The following is a 22,075-nucleotide window of genomic DNA, read 5'->3' on the forward strand; positions in this document are numbered from 1 at the left end:
CATTTCATTTTGAGTAACCAGGGGCTATTTATGTGTAAATGTAGTTTTCAAAGATGGCAGATAGGGAAACCACGTGTCTTTTGCCACTATGATCCCGAAATGCACTCCTCAGCCTAAGAAAGAGACAACCTTCGACATAATATATTCCACTTGTGACTCTAGGGATAGCAACCTGGGCGACGTGTTTAGACCACCAAAATAGTTTTTTTTCCCATCTAGACTGATATTCTTGTCATAAGTGACTTGACACCTGCTTCAATTGTTGGCGTATCTCTTCTTGAAAAGGATGCAACTGAATAAAAGCACCTACTGTATGCAAGAGAAGGTGAGCCCTGATAGAGCTTGCATCTCCAGAAGGGAACTTGTCGTCTTAATACAGACGAGAGCACTAAGTGATCACAAAAAGCAAGAATGAACAGTTCGACTGTTAAGCTGAATATGGCACAGAATGGCGGCCAATTCCCCTATACTTAAAATGCCCGATCATTCATGTCAAGAATATTAAAATCTAAAATGAAGAATTAAAGTTCTCCAGTAGAAGGGAAAGCCAAACGCAGGATTTCGGCCATACATCATAAAGAGTTTAGCTTAGAGGTTCCATTAGAAGTATTGTATCTACCAGTTAATTTTCATTCATATCACTAAGCCCCTCTGCGGCAGAGAATTGCAGGGGTCCACGCCATTATTTGACATAGCCCTTTCCTGTAAATTGATCATTTGGATCCAGAGCCACCACAACTGAGTTGCTGCCTGTAGAACAGACATTAAAAAGGGTTAGGGAATAAAAAACGGAGTTCAATCCGGGTGTGATAATTTGAGCTAATGCTGAGATTGCTTCAAGCAGTTCTAGCACCGATGTTGACTACCGATAACTCCTAAAGCCGCCTAGAATTCTCCTGTTAGTCACACACGAATGATTTAGTGCAAACGCAGTGCTAGATCCAAAAACACTAATTTTAATCGTATTCTAATAGCAAGTATGTTATTTTAACAAGATTACAGACGTACACAATATAAAACACCTCCAAATATCAAACATGGCTTTTCTAATTTAAACAAAAAAATCAATTGACACTCAGCTGTTCAAACCACATTGTAACACTGTAAGCAAGGAAACTCCAACAGCACTTACTGAGAAAGACATTTCTCATAAACACGCAATTTGAGAACTCCTTAAGTGTTTTTAGATCCGATGACCTTTTAGGAGAACGAGCTGTTAAATGGATCGATTCAAATTAACATGCATTAGAAACTTGCAATATTTGTTTTTACATTCTTCGGTAAATGAATGACAGCAGAGTGCTGTAAGTGGAAGGAAAAAAAGATTTCTAATTAACACTCAACAGTTTAATATCATTCAAACACTCAAGAAATACTGAAACTACCCCTCGCCAATTAAAACCAGATAGAGCCATGCCATACAAATTAATCTCCGGCAAGATTACAATTACCAGTGATAACGCGCTAGAAAACAAACTCTTGCCGGTAATTCGTGACATCTATGCGCCTTTCCTCCCTCACTAGCATTCTGTGCGAGTGGAAACGAGGCTAATCTAGAGTCGAGGCGGAGGAGCCAGACTGGAGCTTGTTTCTAGAAGTGGCGATGGTCCACAGGGACAAGACCCCTGCCGTCTTTAAGACGGCATGACGGCATTCATTTTGTGCACTCTGCTGACAGCATGAATGTGCTAGTAGGCCTCTTTCACTGCTGGTTTTGCACTAAGTGTTGAATGAAAACTCGAAAGCACAGAGGCAATTGGGTCCACTTAACTCACGCGTGGGAAATCAACCGACAGGAGCTAAGCACTATTCTGTGGCGAAACATTAAGGAGTCATTGGCTCTACTGCGCTGTACACAGTGAGGGAGGTACCTCAGTAGCATCGAGGCCAGCACAGGAGACTGACTAGGTCACAGGATGCAATCGCTGTCTGAGACCTCTGAGCCAAGAGAGTGGGACTCAATCCAACAGCACGCCAGAATCCATCAACCAATATCATGTTTGGGAACACAATGAAAAGTCGGTGTAATTTCATCACGTACAAAAAAATAGACCAGAATGCTAGACAAAGGCAAACAGCAAATTACGTTATTACTTATATTTTCGAAAAATATTACCCCCACTCTTCCCAAACTGTTTTAGGTTAACAGGTGATACTGCTTTCTAAAAAATATATAATTACACATAGCAGGTCCAAATTTTCAAAGAGTTAGGCCCAGATTTATTAAACTTTCACGCAACGCAACACACCTTGCTGTGCTGCATTAAAGGGATAAGGCGGGAATGTGCCATATTTAACATGACATGGTGCATTCCTGTCCTCTCCTTGCGCTGGCACACAATGTGCTGTTTTGCACCAACGCAAGCACTCTTGCGCTGTGATACAAGGGTTCCTGTTTTGTAGGCAGGATTGTTTTGTGCAGGAAGGGACACTTTGCTGTCCTAAAACAATCCTCTGAGGCTTTTTCCTCTTTTTATGGGTGCTGAAGAATGCAGCACATGTAAAAAGAAGCAAAAACGTGGCGAAATAAACATATTTCTCCTCGCTACACCTTCCCTCGGAAGGAGTAGCATTTTGAGACATTCCCAGGTGGACACACTCATGGTAAATCTGGAAATGCATCAAAATCCCTGGATGGATGTGTGGGAACACCCACGTTCCATCCATGGAATGCCTTCCCAGGGCAATGAAACGCAAGGCAGCAATTTGCACCGCCTTGCTCCAGATTTACAAAGCACAACAGGGACACACAAGGTAGCCTTTTGCCACTTGGCAAATCTGACTTTAGTGTTGCGTTGCCCTTGAGTTACCTTGTCTGAAGCAAGACAATGCAGCACTATGACAAATCTGCCCCTTAATGTTTTAAGTTCCATCTCAAGGGCACAGCCCAGTGCCACCTTGAGGTACATCTATTGTAGTAGTTTCCCCAAAATTACTTTTCACACGTCATTAAGGGAAGACGCACTAACTGGGTACTAAGCATGTGGAAGAAACCTTCCATCTGCACAGCATAAGGTTAAAAAAAAAGTTCCTGTAATGGCCTTTCTAGCAAGGGGAAAACAAGAATCCCTCTACTGGAGGTGGAAGCTCTGCTGGAGCTCAGACCCCCTTCTTCTGGTCACCTGAACACAACTAATGGTTTGGCTCTCTGCCCATGCCATACAAGTCTCTCTGGCTTGTCCCTCACCCCTAACTCTTCATCAGGCATTCCCCTCAAGGTGCTCCTGCTTAATCCTACCTACTACTTAGGCATCGCATCTTGGTACATTTTCCCCATCCAAGGAACTGCTTCTTGAAATGCTCCTTCTCCCAGCAATTTCACTTGCTGCAAACTGCTCCAAACACTGCTACTTTGTGTTTTTCCACATGACACTTTCATTGTGTCACTTAAGATCTTCTGCCCGCCCCTACCAACTGGTGCTGAGACCCTCCCATCCATTCCTGTGAAGCATATTTGGAGTAGAAGCTGGTCATGGGAGGGAGATCAGAGACAGCAGCAGCCCATGCCAACTGCAAGAGTAGGGACGTGAACTTGAAAAGTAAGTTTAAAAGAACACACACAAATATTGATGTTGGATGCTTGTGTGTTCTAGTGTCCATGAGAGAGGGAGAGAGGGGGAGGGAGGGAGAGTGAGGGAGGGAGGGAGAGGGAGAGAATGTGTGTGTGTGTGTGGGGGGGGCTCCCACTCTCATGAAATGCTGGCCTTCGCACAATGGTATTAATTCTCAACAATGTCTGTGAAATGCTGACATTGCCATAATGGTGGTAAATTTTGGCAGCTTGTGAGCATTCTTGAAATGATGCCCATTGCCCACCTTGGTAAGAAGCTGGTCCAGGAAGAATAGTGGTAATTTTTGCAAACTTATAAGAATCCATGATGATGCTCACTGCTCAACTGTGACTATACAGGACTTTGCTTAATGGTGGTAACTCTTGGCAAATTGTGGGCATCCATGGCATGATGCCCACCCCAGTAAAACGCTGGCTGGTCCACAATGGTGTTATTTTTTGCTAACATGTCAGCAGTAATGGAATGCCTATCCCTGGTAAAAAAAAATATATTGCCCAAGAATAGTGCATTTAAGAAAAGATGGGCAACTCAATACATCTTTAAAGCCAAGGTATCTGTAATATGAAAGGTAAAATTGCTAAGAAAGTGGGGTTATTTAATAGAGAGTTCAAACCATAGATTATCAAGAGGACTTAATCAAAAGTGTTAATCATAGAGCCAATTAAAGACAAAACAGAAAAAAACAGGAAAAACCCATATACACAAAAACATATGCACGTCATATATTTGGGTACTATTCAAAGAAATGAGATGAAAGGCACACAGAAACACAGACAAAACCGTGCATACGTTAATCGTATCACTTAAATCCAAAAGATCTTGTTCAAAGTTCATCTATTAATGCATGTGATGTCCACTTTCCTGATAACTGAGAACAGTCCTCCATTTGCATCCAACAGTTTAAGGATCAAGTCTGTAGCAAATGAGAGGTTGAGCACCATTGACGTTTCGATCTCGTAAGTCGTAAGTATGCAAGACCATCCTCAGGACCATAGATATTAATAGGGATTTTCAATGAGCCAATGAAATAAAATACTAAGAAAAATAATTACAAATGAAAAAAGAAAATAATGATTAATAAAAGTATGCTTTTTTAAATTTCTGGGTGCCCGTGTATTCAAGTGACATATACACGTGATATACTGCAAACCAAACAGTGAATTGTAACACTCGTGTTAACAAGAGTGCCCAATTATAACATAATAAGAACTTGCAGAAGCAAAATAAGTCATAACTTTTTTAAAAACATGAATTGAAATAAATGTGGAATTTGTACTCACATGTAGTAGTTATAAGCCAATTTAAATTATGGAGTTAAAGATAGGTTAAAAGTATCAGTAAATGTAAATTGTAATACCCAAAGATTATCTAGGCTAGATAAGGAAAGCTCATATGGTTGTAACTCAACAAAGTGAATGCATCAGTAGAGGCCTTGTTATTTAATAACAAATAGAACAAGATGGGTGGAATGCTTGAATTAATCTCAGCCACTGGCAATCGCTCGGGCCACATCCCAATCTATCTTTTTTTGCCCACCATGCCACCTCAGTTTAGACCCTTCCAAATGCAAATCAGTCTTGACCCTGCTCCACATGGGAAGAATCCAGCCCTAACTGCCAGGCCAGGTCCCCCCTGAACCAGAACACGAACAATCTAGGACCAGTTTCGACCTAATTAGGGTTCTTCACACTAAACCTAGCTGAGGAGCCCTATCTAGGACGGCACCGGTCCTGGGTTGCTTGTGTTCAGGTTCAGGGAGGACCTGACTTGGCAGTCCGAGCTTGACTGTTCCTATGAGGAGTAGGGTCAAAACTTATTTGCAGATGGCTCGGTCCAACCTCAGGTGACATGGTAGCTAAAAAAAACAATGGAGTTGTTTTTGCATTTCTTATGTTGACTCACTTGGGAACTAACAATAATGAAACTAAAACATAAAAATGAATAATGCATAATGAGGAAAATCTAGCTAAATAACAAAGCAGAAAACTAAACTTAATCAAAGAGTCTTACCTCCGCATATAAATCAAGCATGAGTGCAAGCGTTGTAATGGAAGATAACCACGTTCTTATCTAAGAAACTTGTATACGGCAACAAAACAGAGGCGCGCTAACACTAAACAGTCTACAATAGTGGCCATATTAGGAATGGTTTTGATGAAAGGCAATGGCACAAAAGTATTGCTACATTGGATTGACTACAAAAAAAGGCTGAATGTAATCAATGTGAATGGGATTAATTAAAGAAAGGATTAATAAAAGAACAACCCCGAAGTTCTGCAAGCCAGTGTGGCACTTAATCGAAAACCAGCTGAAGCCAGATTGTCAACCCTGGGGCCAAGTTGAGAGTGGCAGTCAGATAAATAAGCCTAAATGGTAATAGAATTAAATAAAACACAACCCTGCAATCAAAATTGTGCAAGCTAGCATGCCGCTAAATCGTAAATCATTGCTTATATACAGGCTTTTTGTAGCCAATCCAATGTAGAATTCCTTACCTTTGTGTTATCAGCTGTCACTAAACCCCTCCTAATATGGCCACATTGTAGACTGTCTACTGCTAGTGCACCTCTATTTGGCACTTGAATTAAAGTTTCTTAGATAAGAATACAGTTATTCTCCATTAGGTAGTCGGTCCCTTATGGCACTCGCACTCATGCTTGATTTTTATACAGAGGTTAAGACCCTTTGAGTAAGTTTAGTTTTCTCGTTTGTTTTTAGCAATTTATCTAGGTTTCCCTCATTATTCATTATTATGTTTTATGTTTTAGTTTCATTATCATCAAGTTCCCCAGTGACTCTTCACATGACAAGACAGTTACTGATGCATTTGCTTTGGTGAGTTACAAAAACATGAGCTTTCCTTATCTAATCGAAATAATCTTTGGCTAATTTTATTTACAATTTGCATTCACTTATGATTTCAGCCTATCTTTAAATCCATGGTTTAAATTGGCCTAAAACTACTACATGTCAGTACACATTCCAAATATGTATAAATTCATGTCTTTTTTTTTTTTAAAGATATGTCCTACTTTGTTTTTGAAAGTTGTTTGTTAAATTTGGCACTGTTTTGTTAACACGAGTGGCACACCACCATATAGGTGGAGGAGGCTAACATACCTACACAAATTCGTTTTATCCCAGACTACAAATCATAAGGTCAGCACAACATCCTTTAGTGACGCAACAAATTACAACTTTTTGCCAAAATACAGGACTTACAATGCATAGAATCCTCAGACCTCTTATTAGTGGAGTTTATCCCCAAAGAAAATAGGTTGACTGAACAAACCTTAACAATATGGGGATTGGATGAGATTGTACTTTTCATTTTGAGCTCCAAGAAGCATGGGGCATAACATAATTAAAAAAGGAAAAACCATGCTATCCATGACCACTTCTACCACAACAATCATCAGGACGGTGCCTGAAAATTGATTCAGTTTACTCAGTCCTGAGGAGTGCTTGAGGCAGAAGGCAAAGCACGGATCAGCAAAGCCCGACCCTGACGAATCTGGGTGCACCTAGTGACACATGTCTGGAACAGTGGAGTTGATTATCAGCTACTCTAAATGCCCCGAAAAATGAATGACTAAACCTTTGGAGTAGAGGTGTGCATAGGGGGGGGACTAATCTGACCTGCACATCCTCTTGTGGAATATTGCCGGGCCAAATTGCTGCTGCAAGAGGGTATACCACAATGAACCTGAAAGCGGTGCGAATTCACAGCACTTTAGGAAACATGGGCAATGGATGAATTACCACTGGAGGGCTAAGTTCATTATCATGTAAAGGCAGAAAGAACAGAGCGTTATGGAAGACCAAAGGGCGGCTTAGCTGTTTATGTATCCTTAGCCCTGAGGAGCAACTAGCATCTCAGGATCCAGGGCTGCAAGTAATTAAGTTCAGTCACTGGCAGAGAAACAACCCTAATCTGGTACTGATGCTAAATACTTATGTGCACCCAAATTCGAAGAAAAAACAAACACTCATAGAATCGATAATCTGAACAGTAACTGAATTAAAACTTGCCAAACCCACTTGGGATGAAATATTAACAGGAGACTTCAATGCTAATTTAATTTACACTCCAGATCAAGATGATAACTTAACATTAGAAAATATTCTCTGGAATGTGAAGCCACAGTACAATCTGCCACCAAATCGAACTGATTGCCAAGGACAAATTCTAGTAATAGCTCTGGGATACCGAGGTATGAGAGTCACTAACAGAAGAACGATTGATGATACCCCTCCAAAATATACTTATTGTGGGCCACAAACGCAGTAGATACTGGACTATACAATAGTCCCCCACCTAGCAAACTATTTAGTTTAATGTATTAAAGCTAGTGACAATAACCCTCAATAGATAACATTCTGGATAAGCCCTACGAAACATAACGTAGCTTTAGCAGACGCTGTGTTTTTAACATCCACAAACCTCAAATGCCTGAGATAGTCAAATGCCTCCTTACCGGGCCTGCAAAACACTGCAAAAGAACTAGTGGAGATTACATCTATTGGTAACAATCCAATAAATGCTAGGACAAATTTCTCCACACAACTGATATTACATGCCAATTCAAGCACTGATAGAAAGAGTATAGCAAGCAATGGAGCCACAGGTCTCTCGCGAAATGTCAACTCTTGAAAAGGGACTTAAAACAGGGCATCAGGGAGCTAACATCCACAGATACCGAATCCGCCTTATGGGACAAACTATGGAAACTGAGGAAGCACTACAAAAAACAGCTATGGGATGACAGGAATGCGAGGAAAGAAGCATCTTCACCATGAAACATCCCAATTCTAGACCATTCTGGGAGATTGTGAATGGCCTGAATAGGCCAGGGAAGTCACTAAACAACTAAAATGTTCAGCCAACAGTTTGGGTCGACTACTCGGCAAAGATGTTTGAGGGGTAGCCCCACGTCGGACTCAATGCTTGTCAGCGGGGACCTTGCAGGCACGACATAAGGATGGGGCAGTAATAGTCCTGAACAAGGGGTAGGTCCCAGAGAAAATGAAATATCATCAAGCCTGCAACAGCAAATACATGCATCTTATCCGCAAGATAGAGTCAAAGCAATAATAATTAAAGGCAGACGAGATGGAGCCCCAGGACTTAATGGTATCCCACAGGCCATCTTTAAATGGGATCCGGAATATTGGACATGCCCGCTATCAATCTAATTTAAAGACGTGGATTCAACAAGATGTGTTCCATCAAGCTGGCGTGGCTCCATCAACAACCCTATATACAAAGGTGGAGCCTGTACAAACCCATTAAACTATAGGCTAATTGCACTAATGAACATAAAAGCAAAATACTATGCATCATTACTCCTACAACATCTTATAGAGTGGTCAGACAAAAGTAACCTTGTTCAACTGCATCGGACAGGATTTCGAAAAGGGCTTGGCACAAACTCAAATATTCTAGCCATCTCCTTAATAGAGGACAAATGCAAGCAAAAACATCTAAAACTACACCTCTGTTTTGTAGACTTAAAAGCGGCATTTGAACGTGTTGACTGAGGCATCTTGTAGAGGAAATTACAAATGTGGAATATCCCAGAACGAGTACTACAAGGAATAGAACTACTCTACACAGAGGCCTGGATTCGTGTTAAACTGGAAGATTGTTCAAGGATATCACAAAGGATTTCCACAAATGAGGGTCTAAAACAGGGGTGTGTGTTGGCTCCACACCTATTCAATCTGTTTGTGGCAGACGTAACACCACAGCTTCATAAAGTCAAATGACATCCACTGCGCTTGGGCTCTCTACCACCGACTCACCTATCCTACGTAGAGGACGTGCTCCTAATGAGTTTAACAAAAGTGGGCCTACAAAGGTCTTTGAATGAATTGAGAAATTATGTTTCAATCAACAAATTTTAAATTAACACTGCAAAAACGAAAACAATGTCAATCAGGCACCTGTCTGGCCCCTCGCTTAGAATATGGCTGGACAGAGCCCAACTGGAGAAGGCAATATGTTACTAGTACTGGGAACATATATTGACAATAGATTTAATCACCGGGAACAGAGGCAATACCTGTTAAAGAAAGGAAATGCTACGGTAATTGCATTCTGTATGTTAACAAAGAAACTGGAGGGTCCCTCCTTCAAGCTGTTGAGCTAAGTAATGGCATCAAAAATTCTGCCAGTAGAGGCCTATGTAAGCATCGCTCTGCAAAGAAAAAGACGCTGACATACTGAATAAACTGCAGGCAATTGCTTACAAGAGGGCGTTTCAACTCCCGCAAAATGCATCGTTGGCGCAAGTGCACCTGGCATTCTACCTCATTACTGAGAAGCTGGGGAGAATGTAAACAGATATAAAAAGTTGGTACAAGATCAAATTAAACAGAGCAGTGCAGCATTGTTGGCTCTAGAAGGTGACCCCCAGTCTGCATATAATAGGTACCTTTTCAAGGCGTTAAAAGAAACAAGTACAACAGTGCTATGGAACATGCATGTACCATTTGCATCATTTAGGAAAATAATAAATAAAGCAGGACAGCATTCCTTTTTGGTTGACAAGAACACTTTTTAGCGGGTGATCTTACACATGGATCGTGCTTAAATATTATATATGTTTGAAACCTGCATCTTATCTTAGTCTTACTTTCCCAGCGCACATTAAAAGGTAATTGATGCACGTCCAATTCGGCTGTCTTCAGACTCTTGCTGATCAGCCATCTTGGAAATATAGTGGTGATGCTTCATGTAGACTTTGCGGCTATAAGCAAGAGGATTTTTTTTTTTACACCAGATATGCATATTTCCTTATCTGTATACAGCTCGTGTTAGCCTGCTAAAAAAAAGAGGCTTTAAGGCCGGAGGTATCCGTACATGTAAGGAAGCAACAAAAAGTCTTGACCCAGCTAATCCCCAATTGAACACTAAACTGATGAATTATTTATCATTACCTGAACAAGCAATCAATAATCATTGCAAGGGGAAAGTCACAGTGTGACAGGTGTGGTAGAGCTGCTGTTTAACTACTCCAGACAGTCATTCAGTCACCTGCTATGTTGTCTTCACTTGTTCACTTTCAGCTGACTGCCTCATCGGCCTCACGGACACGGTTGCCACGTTGACTTTAGCTCACTTCTATTATTGTTTACCTTTGTTAGGACGGCAAGTACTCAAGAACTCATGAGAAGCTGTACATTTTAGAGACTTTATAATATTTGTACAATTTTACTATAATTATTGGTGTAAATTTGTATAGATGATTTTACCACATAACATATTTATATTGAGCACTCCACGGACATTAACATTTGTATCCAATGAGCAATATTGTTAGTGTTTTAATTAACTAAACAAAGGATCTGATTTGATTTGTAGCTATGAGTGGCACGCTACCATTTGGTTTGCAGTATAGCACGTGTTTCACTTGAATACACGGGCATCCAAAAATGAGACAGGTGAACTTTTATTAATCATTGTTGTCTTTTTTTCTGTTATAATTATTTTTATCAGTATTTTATTTCATTGGGTCACCGAAAACCCTAATAGTATCTATGGTCCTGAGGATGGTCTTGCACACTTATGACTTATGAAATCGAAACATCGACGCTTCTCCGTCTCTCATTTGCTACAGACTGGATCCTTAAACTGTTGGATGAAAACTGTTTTATGTTATCAATAGTGGACATCACATGCATTAGTCTGAACTTTGGAAAAGATATTTTTGATTTGAGTGACAAAATTAACGTATGTACGGTTTATCTGTGTTTCTGAGTACCCTTCATCTCATTACTTTGAAATTATCCAAATATATGACTTGCGCATTTGTTTCTATGTATGCATGTTTTTCCAGTTTTTTTTTTTGTTGGTTTTGTTCGATTGTTTTGTCTTTGATCTTATGAATAATACTTTTAATCAAATCCTCTTAATAACTCATGGCTTGAACTCGCTACTGAATAATACTCTCTTCTTAGCAATTTTACCTTACATATTACAAGAACAAAGGTGGTCATTCTCAGCGTACTGTGGCCATTCATGGCACTGCTGGCTGTGCTAGAAGCAGAAAAATAGAACAATCTATTGTTTTATTGGTTAGTACAGCCAGTGTGGCGACGCTCCTTTGCCATAGCGAAGGAGCTGCCCCTGGCATAATGTTCACTGTTGTGCAATGGTGGTAATTTCTGGCATAACGTGGACATTCATGGCACAGTGATGGTTCTGTTGTGTGGTGGTAATTATTGCCATATTGTGGGAATCTATTTCCCCCTGCAGAATTCTGCCATAATGTCGGCCCTAGCATTGCGAGGCTAATGCCTTGTACATGTTGGGCATACACTGCATATTTATGCTTATCCTACCATAACACTGGCCCTGGCTTAATTTTGATAATTCTTGGTATGCTGAGGGCAATCTTGAAATGATGCTACCAAGTGACAAATGTAATTTTTTTTCAACAGCTTAATGTTCAAGCAAGCTCAGAGAAGAGAGGAAACAGTGCAAGTGTGCATTAGTATAGAGGCTTAACCAAACCTCTATGCAAAACCTAGGATTAAGACATATTTGACTAAAGCTGGGTTTTGGAGAGAACTGGACAAGGTGAGCAAAATCAGAGAAAACTCTCACCAATGGCAGCTCTGATCACTAGTCGTTCTTGTTTTAAATTCACAATTAAAAATGTAGCGGGGCAAATAAAATATGATCATTAATTACCATGGAACGGTATAAAACGAAGTGCAAATCTGACAGTGTTCAAAATCACAGTAGTGTAAAGGAAGCAGTACATCATCTTGGAACACTGCAACTGCTCTAAAAAAAACAACTTGTTTTTATTAAAGGTATGAACAGCATCAGTGTGAGCGTTTCCAGGTTTGTGAAAAGAATCTCATTCACGCCGTGCTGCATATGACCTACAAAAGCATGCCTTGCCTCAAACCATAAACCAATGCACCTTCCAACATTTAATTATCTGGCTGGTTAAATCTAGTATTGCGATTTTAAGTGACTGCTATCTCTATGAAATAAGATAAGTGCACACACTGCGCCAACATTTATACATGTGCGTCATAACTCGATGCTCTAACAAGTCTCTTTTATAAGGCGTATTCATCCTATATTCCCTCCCTCAAACCTCACATTCCCGACAGCTAGCTAATAATCTCAGTGAAATGCTTATTATTTCACAATTGCATTTTCTGTAGGGCTGTGCCCTTTCAATCGCAGTTTTGAAAGGTGTTTAGCCATTTAAGGGAACACTCTGCTAAACACTCCTTGGGAGAGGCTAAATGTATTATGTAGTAAATATCTGGAAACAGGTGCTTTCAAATTGGGTTTGGTGAGGCGTAAATCGGATTTCACCTAGGAATTTGGCATGCACACAAATGAAAACACATACGCGCTCTCGTCTCTTTGTTTTGAACCTCTTAAAATGTTTTGGTTATTTTACAAATATTGTATATTAACAAAATGTGCCAGCGTGATTGATGGGAAAACAGAAGAACAGCAACTTTGCCCCCCCCCCCCCCCCTTTTAAGGTCCTCTCTTCTTAGCCCCGCAGGCATCGTAGAACAAAAATGTCTCGTGTGTTCGGACTACAGCCGGCTCGGGGTGGCCAGAGCGGTACCGTGTGTAATTATTAAAAATTGACGTATTTAGGATTAACTAAACAAGAGATGTGGTCGAGCGGGATGCCCAATGCACAAATACCGCCATCGTCATAGAGCTCCAAGTGGCCGTCGTTCTCCACAAGTTTGAACTGGGAGGAAATTATTTAATATTTAATGCACATGACACCTAATATTTTATGGCTCCTACCGTGCCTCCATAAGGCCATTAAGAATAAATAAGAGCTTTAGTATCCACAGTCTGTATCGCCCGTCGTGCTGTACTGCGCCGCGGTTACATTTAGACAGTGCTTCCTTCCTCCCTTACCAGGCGCTGAGACGCTCGGCGAGAGAGTGCGCTCCTCGTTAGGAATGTCACGGACGGAAGCGCGCGGGATATAGTGGCCAAAGGGAAAAATATTGGAAATAGTGCGCCGACGATAATAGAGTCCCTTACTGGCCACTGCCCTCCATTTGCAAGTGTGAGTCTTGGTGAATATGTCGAAAGTAGAGTTTTCCAGGTCTGAACTAATAAGAAATCCACCGTGAGAGGATAGTTGTGCTGCTATCAACAGACCCTGAATGGGAAAAAAACATTTTCACATCACGAGGCTTAAATTCTGAATCTGACTTCCGAACTAAACGCAAATAAACCCCAGACAGAGCAAATGGCGAGTACAGACGTTTACTCTAATGTTTACCATGAGAGTGCAGACGACTCCTGAACAGTCATTTCAGACTCTGTCTCTTCTTGTGAAGAAAATGAACCATGGAAACTGCAAAATACGGACCGAATGGTTAATTAAAGATTTGTATACAGCATATTGCAGTGTACTTAGGACTTTCCAGGTCTGTGGTCACTGCCCAAGGGAAGGTGGCTTTGAGCACTCGTGCTTCGTTATCAAGGTAGGTGCTCAATGACTAGGCCAGGGTGCGCGATACCACCATAACTCTCTGAAGTGCCTAAATCATTTCTATCCTCTACCTACAGGCTCGCTCTCACCAACACAGGCACCAGTCTGGCATACCTCTTTAGGATTTCTAAATGGGTTCCTATGAAGAAGGGCCAGAAATTATACGGCAGTGGGTTGTCAACAGAGCAAAGGTAAGTTGTAAGAGTCTGATAAAAGTCATAAGTGTGATTTCACACTAGTGGAGTATGTAAGCTAAACTGCTACCCAGGGTCTCGTGCAACTAACACAAGTGCCAAACAATCCTGAAATCAACATAAGTCCAGCCAGCTGGTCCAAGCGCCACCATCTGCTTGTGTGAGATGGAGGCTTAATATACAATTAGAGTAAAACAGGGGTGTCCAACCTTTTACATTAATAAGAGCTACTTATGTTGGATACAAATTATCCAGCACTATTAGAGTTTTAATAGTGACCACATCAGACAAGATTATATTAATGACCACCCTATGCAGGCTTGCTAGCAGAGGTGCCATCCGTGCATCAGGCAGGGTTGCCAGCGGTAATCTAAAAAAAAAAAATGCTTTGTATGTATGCAGGGACTTTACATGGGTAATATATAACAGTGAAAGATGCAGTGTCCCGTGCCAGTGATATTTTGGGTTTCCAGTCTGGCCCCGGCCTTTGCAGTCTCACAGGCATCAAGTACAACTTGGTGTCCCAGCAGGTGCAGTGCAGATACAGCACTTAGCCATCCAAGGGCCTGTGCTGTACGGAGTAGCGTAGGAGCAAGCAAAGACGTAAAGGTGTCGATTGAGTGAGGGGAAATATTGTTAAGAGCTGCAACTCACCAGGAGATGGGTGGTAGGCATTGTTCCTAGGTCCAATTAGGATTACATTCCAACTGGTTTAAAAAAAAACTTCGGTATCTGTTATTATGATGATTCATCCTGCTTGACACGGGTCTCAGCCTAGGAAAGCTGCAGGGGGGGGACTAGCATTAAAATGTTGTGTCTGAATGTAACTGTGCGGAAATATATTACTATTTTCCGAAGCCGTAGAAGGTAGGGTGGGGAGGGGCATATGAGAGTGTGCTGTGGCGTTCCAGGATGACAGGGTGAGAAAGGTCTTGGTGAAGTCGTGCACAGGTCGTTTGATGAAACCGAGTATCTTAGGCTCTCGGCATTTCTCTGGAAGGAGCTCTCTCAAGTCCATCAACTTTGGCACTGAAGTCTACGGGCAGCGCCTTCTGACGCCCGGGGAGGCGCTCAGCTCGTCTGGGGGGTGAAGATGATACAAGGAGGGCGCCGCCTCCGAAATGGGGGCGAGTCGGGGAGCGCGTCCTGTGAGAGGCGCTGCTGAGGCTCCTGCGAGAGGCGCCGCTCGCTCACTGCTCCGGCTCAGAGCGCCGCGCGGGCTGCACCGGCTGCGGCTCCCGGTCCGGGCATGGAGCGCCGACCCGCCCGCAGGGACAAGGACGGGGAGGGCGCGGAGCCGGGCGGGGAGCGTCCCGCGGCCCCTGCCGCCGCCCCAGCCTCGCTGCTCACGCTGAACGTCGGCGGCTACCTCTACATAACGCAGCGGCAGACGGTGCAGCGCTACCCGGACTCGCTCCTGGAGGGGGCGGTGAGCGGCCGCACGCCCCTCCCGGTGGACGCCGACGGCCACCTCTTCTTGGACCGCGACGGGCTGCTCTTCAGGCACGTCCTCAACTACCTGCGCAACGGCGAGCTGCTGCTGCCCGAGGGCTTCCGCGAGTACGGGCTGCTGGCGCAGGAGGCCGACCACCTGGGGCTGCGGGCGCTGGCCGCGGAGGTGCGGGCGCGCTGGGAGCGCGAGCAGGCGGCGGCGCGGGAGAGCACCTTCCTGGAGGTGACGGACCAGCACGACCGGGCGCAGGGGCTGCGCGTCTTCTGCAGCGCGCCCGACTTCATCACTCGCCTCAAGGCGCGCATCTTGCTGGTGTCCAAGAGCCGGCTCGACGGCTTCCCCGAGGAGTTCTCGGTGTCCTCCAACGTGCTGCAGTTCAAGTACTTTATCAAGTCCGAAAACGGCACCCGCCTGGTGCTGAAGGAGGACAGCACCTTCGTCTGCACGCTCGAGACGCTCAAGTTCGAGGCCATCATGCTGGCCCTGCGCGGGGGCTTCCGCCTGCTCACCAACCTCGACCCCGCCAAGGGCTCCATCGTGCACAGCGACGCGCTGCACTTCATCAAGTAGAGGGACTGGGCAGTGCGGAGGGAAGGGCCAGAAGCTTCGGAGCAGTAAAGTGGTGGGCTCGGGTCAGGGGACGGAAGGAGGGCAGCTTGGATGGAGGGGATAGTGAGGGAGGCAGTAAGACCAGAGGAGAAGGGGGTCCGAGACAGACTTATCATGAGAGGGGTTAGTCGCCGGGGAACTATTCTAAGACGACGCAGTGATCGTAGCTAAAGGCAGCTAAGGCGCTGGGGCAAGAGAACGGCACTCCTCAACTTTAATAAGAGTTTACAAGAATCTTTAGATCATAGCTGCTGTAGTCACTGACGCAAGGAGATCCAAAATGTTTGGGGAGGGGGTCAGGGCAGGTAACCCGATTGAAGTCAAAGGGTGGCGTTTCCCTTGTTGCTGTGCTGAAAATCCCAACGAGGGTGACACTGCTAACGAGGCGGAGATTGAAGGGGTTTTAGGCCTGTTGCTCGTAAGAAAAAAAAATAGGCCGATCACGGAGAAGGGCTGCCAGCAGAGGTCAGCGACAGGGCAGAAAAGAGACGGGATACAAAAGGGGCAAAGGCAGGAAAGTAGTCGCAGGAAAAGGCTACGGGTTGGGTTCTGCACCAGCAAAGGGACAGATCGGGGGGCTAAGGGCATGCAGCCTCACACCTGAAGGCGTCTGTCAATAGGTGTGACTACCAACAGGACTGATGGGAATACGGCTCCCGCCCCTCCACCCCCCCCCCCCCCCCCCCAAGAAAAAAAAACCTTAGCCCCACACGATCGTCGCAAGGTGACCGCCAATGTTGCTCTCTGGTTCCCCTAGGCGCTCTGGACCGTGATGGGAGCAGCAAGTTGCCGCCAGTTCCATACACAGCCAAAAAGTCACCCGCTGCAGGGGATGCATGCACCGAACTCGATCATATCACGTAATGCCAATCTTAACGCTGGGGGGGCTCGATGCCTGCCGCGCAGTGACTGCTCTGCCTACATACTGTCACTTGCCAGCCCGACCATAATGGGCATCCCTGCTACATTCCTGCACGCCAGTCTCATGCAGCCAAGCTCCTTTGTGGCACTGTACGCTTATTGCGAGACTACCACCAGTCTATGGACGATTGTTTCAACGCTCTAATGACCTTAATTAACACTGCAGGTCTCGTGCCGAGTTTATGTATTTTAAAGATAACCCACTGGATTTATACATCGAATTTTGATAATTTAAGTTGTTTTTTACTTCCAGAAAAGTATTGTAATATTCATATATGGCATGCTTATTAAACTATGTCACCAAGTGGTATGTAGAACTATAATTTGCATTTATTCTGGTAAGCAAGCAATTCTGGTTAAAAACACAAAACGCAAGTCTATTTATTTGGATTTATTATATAATGCCGACACACACTGCCTTGCAGTGCTTCGAAAAGCTTTTAAGTGCGTAAGTCTAGAGAGACAAAGGAAGTCATGAATTGCAGGAAGTATGGTGAAATATCACTACCAAAGTGGGACCAAGGGGGTTCAGCAAAGCTTAATGGAATATTGAAGAACTGACTGTTAAGGGTAAGCAGTTAGTTTTGCTGTGCCACATACATCGCACTAAATTACACCAGGAGTTTAACCTGGAGTAAAATGTATCTTTAGCACAAAGGTGGAACATTGCGGCCACATACCCGCTGCACGCCCTTAGCAGGGATTTTGCAGATAGCCTAAGAAACTAATGTCTATTCATTACATTCACTACGAGTCATACTTTCTCCGTTTAAACAGCCCTTTTTTATTGATACAGGAAAAATATAACTTTCGTTTTTAAAAATAGAAAAAATAATAATTGCCCCCTTCGTGTTTAAAGCTGGTCCTCACCAACGTGGGAATCATTACTGCAGTTGGAATTAAATACTGAATCTGCAATTGTTTTCTCAAATGTGCCAGGTTTGTTGCCTGGCATGCGTGTTTAAAACGTGTACCAGGTGTAGGAAATATATTAGGGATGGACCTTGTTCTTAGTTTTGGAGATCAGGAGCGCCGATTTGGAATTTCACTCTTATTGGGTGTAAGCCAGGCTTCTCGGGTATCTCGTGAGGTATTGGTAGCTCTCCAGCTACCTGTAAGTAGCTCTCCTATGTGCAGTCCACCCTACTAACCTAAAAGCATTTTGTTCTCTAAATGAATATATGCATACTAGAATTTAGAGTGTTTGAGACGAAAATGTGTATATTTTCAAACCCATAGGCTGATGTTTGGGCAAAAAAACAGCTGAATTTCCAAAATATATTTGAAGCTATTTGAATCTTACATTATTTGGTGTTAAGGATACTAACTACTAATCCTATTACCCTAGTCCTGTGGCTGTTCTGTGCTACCCATGTATAGGCATTTCAAGCGGACAAAGCCTTTTTAGTGGGTAGAGCCTGCATCTCGCTTGCAAGACACTTTTGTAAACAGAAAAGGGCTTGGAGCACATTGGTTACCATTTGTTGGCTTGTGTGGCACTCTTTTACAGCCTCGTAATTGGTCACTGCAGACATATTATTATTTCCATTTCTGTCTGCGGAACAGGGACCAAGCATTGATTGATTCATCTTTCTCAGTGCCCTTTCACTGTTCCCATGATTAAGGTAATCTTCTTAACTTCTAGTTCCCTGCATACAGAAGGCATATGCAAAAACGTGCCTGGCAGCACACACATAATTGTAACTAATTATTTTCTATAGTTAATTCTTTTCTTTTCGTTTGCCTAGTCTTTTTTTCTCACTTTGCACTTATGTTTTCTTTTGTATTTGCTCGATTATCTTGTTCTAAATATTGCAAAGTGACATTGTTTTTTTCTTATGTGTAATTTCCCAAATTATGCTTTAACACATAATCGTGCAGTACACCCCAATCTGCCCCACTCCAATCCAGCCCATTCCACCCACTCAGTTCAGTCCACCCCACCCAGTTCACCCTAGACCAATCCACCCTGCTAAAATCCTGATAATTCCAATTCCAATCCCAACCACTCATCCCGATCCAACCCACCCTGCTACAAACCACTCAACCCACCCTGCTCCAAACCACTCAACCCACCCTGCTCCAAACCACTCAACCAACCCTGCTCCAATCCTCTCAACCCACTGCTCTAAACCTCTCAACCCACCCTGCTCCAAACCCCTCAACCCACCCCACTCCAATCCAAAACAATCTGCCCCACTCCAATTTGTCCCACAACAATCCAAAACAAGCATCCCCACTCCAATCCAAAACAATCGACCCCACTCCAAACCACAACAGTAGGCCCCAGTCCAATCAGCCCCAGTCCAGCTAGCTCCACTCCAATTCAAAGCAATCTACCCCACTCTAACCTGCCCCATTCCAATCCAAAGCAACCAGCCCCATTCCAATCCAAAGCAATGTGTCCCACTCCAATCCAAAGCAATCTGCCCCACTCCAATCTGCCCCACTGCAGTCCAAACCAAAACAAACTGCCCACTCCAATCTGCTCCAGTTCAATCCAAAACAATCTGCAGTACTACAATCTGCCCTCTCCAATTCATCCCATTCCAATCCACCCCATTCCATCCCAATTCACCCACTCCAATCCAGTCCACCGCAATTAACCCCACTCCACTCCACCCCAATCCAATCTACACCACTCAGATCCACCTCACCCAAATCCACCACAATCCATTCCACTCCAATCCAATCCAGTCCACCCCATTCCAGTCAAATCCACTCCACCACAACCCAACACAACCCAAATCCAGTCCAATCCACCACACTGTAATCCAACCACCTCCAGTCCATTCCACCCCGCCCCACTCCATTCCATTCGAACCCACCCTAATCCATTCCAATCCACCCACCCAATCCAATCCACCTTAATTCACCCCACACCATTCCAGTTAACTCACTCCAATCCAGTTCACTCCAATCCAAACTCCCACTCCAATCCAATCCCCCTCACACCAGTCTAATCCCCCACACCAATCAAATCCTCCTCACTCCACTTCGCTTTAGTCTAATCCACTCCAATCCACCCCACTCCAATCCAATCCACCCCGCCCACTCCAGTCCACCCCAATCCACCTCAGACCAGTCTACCTCACTCCAATCCTCTTCAATCGAGTCCTCTCCAATGTAGCCCACCTTACACCAATCCAATTCCCTACTCCAACCCACCCCACTTTAGTCCAATCCACCCACCCCACCCCAAATTCAATTCAACCTACTCACACCAATCCAGCTCAGTCCAATACATTCCACCACACTGCAGTTCAATCCAATGAACTCCTGTCCACCCCACCCCAATCCAATCCACCCCACTTCATTCCACCACCATCGTACTCCAGTCCACACCACTCCAGTCCAATCTACCCCATCAAATCCATCCCACTGACTCCAATCCACCCCATTCCAATTCACCCCACCCCAATTCCAACCTACCTCAGTCCACCTCATCACACCCCACTCCAATCCACCTATCCCACCCACTCCAATTCACCCCACTCTAATCCAATCTCGTCCGATCCATCAGACTTTACCTCAATCCATTTCAGCCCACCCCACTCCAATCCAATCCATCCAACCCACCTCACTCCAAGCCAACCCACTCCCATACAATCTACCCCACTCCTGTCCACCCCAGCCCAACCTGCTCCACCCCACCCTAATCAAATCTACCCCACCATTTCAATCCACCCCACTCCCATCCAATTAACCCTACCCCACCCATTTCAATCTACCCCACTCCCATTCAATCCACCCCACTCCAGACCAATCTACTCCAATTCACAGGACTCTAGCTTAGTCTAATCAAATCCACCCCAGTTCAGTCCACCCACTCCAATCAAATCTATCCAGCCCACCACCTAATCCACCCTACTCTGATTCACCCCACTCTAAACCACCCCATCCAGTCATCTCAGTCCAATCCACCCGACTCCTCCTAATCCAGAGCACTCTACCCTAATACAATCCACCTGACTATACTCCAATTGAGTCCACCCCACTATTTCAATCCACTCCCACTCCACAACACTCTATGACACTCTGCCACTGAACTCTACTTCCCTCTACCAAGCTCCACAATGCTCTACTCCCCCTACTCCACTCTAACAAATCCACTCTCTGACACTTCACTCCCCCCACTCCACTCTAGGACACTCCACACCACTAACTTCTAGATATGCTGAACAGCAGCCACACTGGTGTACAACACAGCAAAAACACATTACCAAAGCCAATAGCTCTTGTACAGGTGAGACCTATTGGCTTTGCCAATACTTGTTTACTTTACTGTTGATGGCCCTACCCTGCAACTGATATGGGCACTAATATAACGCTAATAATATTAACATATCGGGATGTTTTTCACTGAACAAAAGGAGCTCTACTTATAGAAAAGGTTGGCGACCCCTTGGTGTAGGCCATTATTTGCATAGCCTGCTCTTTGGACTCCTGGGGGGGTGGCCACTGTAACAAAGTCCACTTTTACATGCATAATTTTCACGTTTACTTTGGTGTGCTAAGTGTGGGCATTTTATTGGTATGTAAAATACTAATCTGTAATGGATGGTGTTAGTCTTGGAAGCAGAATTTATTTTAGCGAATCTGTTACAAGTCTGCTGCACTGGGCATGGCTCGCTTAACATTTATTTTTCTATAACGTTATTTAAAGGCCTGATAGATTCGTAGGCAACTGTTTAAATCCTCAAGCAGCTCAATCCTACTCACAACGAACGCGCTCATGGCATATTGACACTGCCATCCAAACATCTAACATAACCAGGCATTGCAACTAAATGTTTATTCTAAACACTAGGCAACAGGCATCAC

General features: G+C 44.0%; 2 protein-coding genes across 2 annotated transcripts in view; one reads left to right on the plus strand and one right to left on the minus strand.

Annotated features, from left to right (window-relative positions):
* The window catches only part of GTF2F2 (general transcription factor IIF subunit 2), an 897,640-nt gene that overhangs the window by 398,129 nt on the left and 477,436 nt on the right, over nucleotides 1-22,075 (minus strand). The gene's annotated exons all lie outside the window — the stretch shown is intronic.
* On the plus strand, nucleotides 15,197-17,008 carry KCTD4 (potassium channel tetramerization domain containing 4). The gene has a single exon (XM_069205409.1). The coding sequence runs from the start codon at nucleotides 15,518-15,520 to the stop codon at nucleotides 16,289-16,291; it is 774 nt and encodes a 257-aa protein (XP_069061510.1). The 5' UTR covers nucleotides 15,197-15,517; the 3' UTR covers nucleotides 16,292-17,008.

This window comes from Pleurodeles waltl, chromosome 8 (assembly GCF_031143425.1).
Source record: "Pleurodeles waltl isolate 20211129_DDA chromosome 8, aPleWal1.hap1.20221129, whole genome shotgun sequence".
Classification (NCBI taxonomy): domain Eukaryota; kingdom Metazoa; phylum Chordata; class Amphibia; order Caudata; family Salamandridae; genus Pleurodeles; species Pleurodeles waltl.

Coding starts and splice junctions, on each gene's coding strand:
- KCTD4 (XM_069205409.1), top strand. CDS start 15,518: ATGGAGCGCCGACCCGCCCGCAGGGACAAGGACGGGGAGGGCGCGGAG.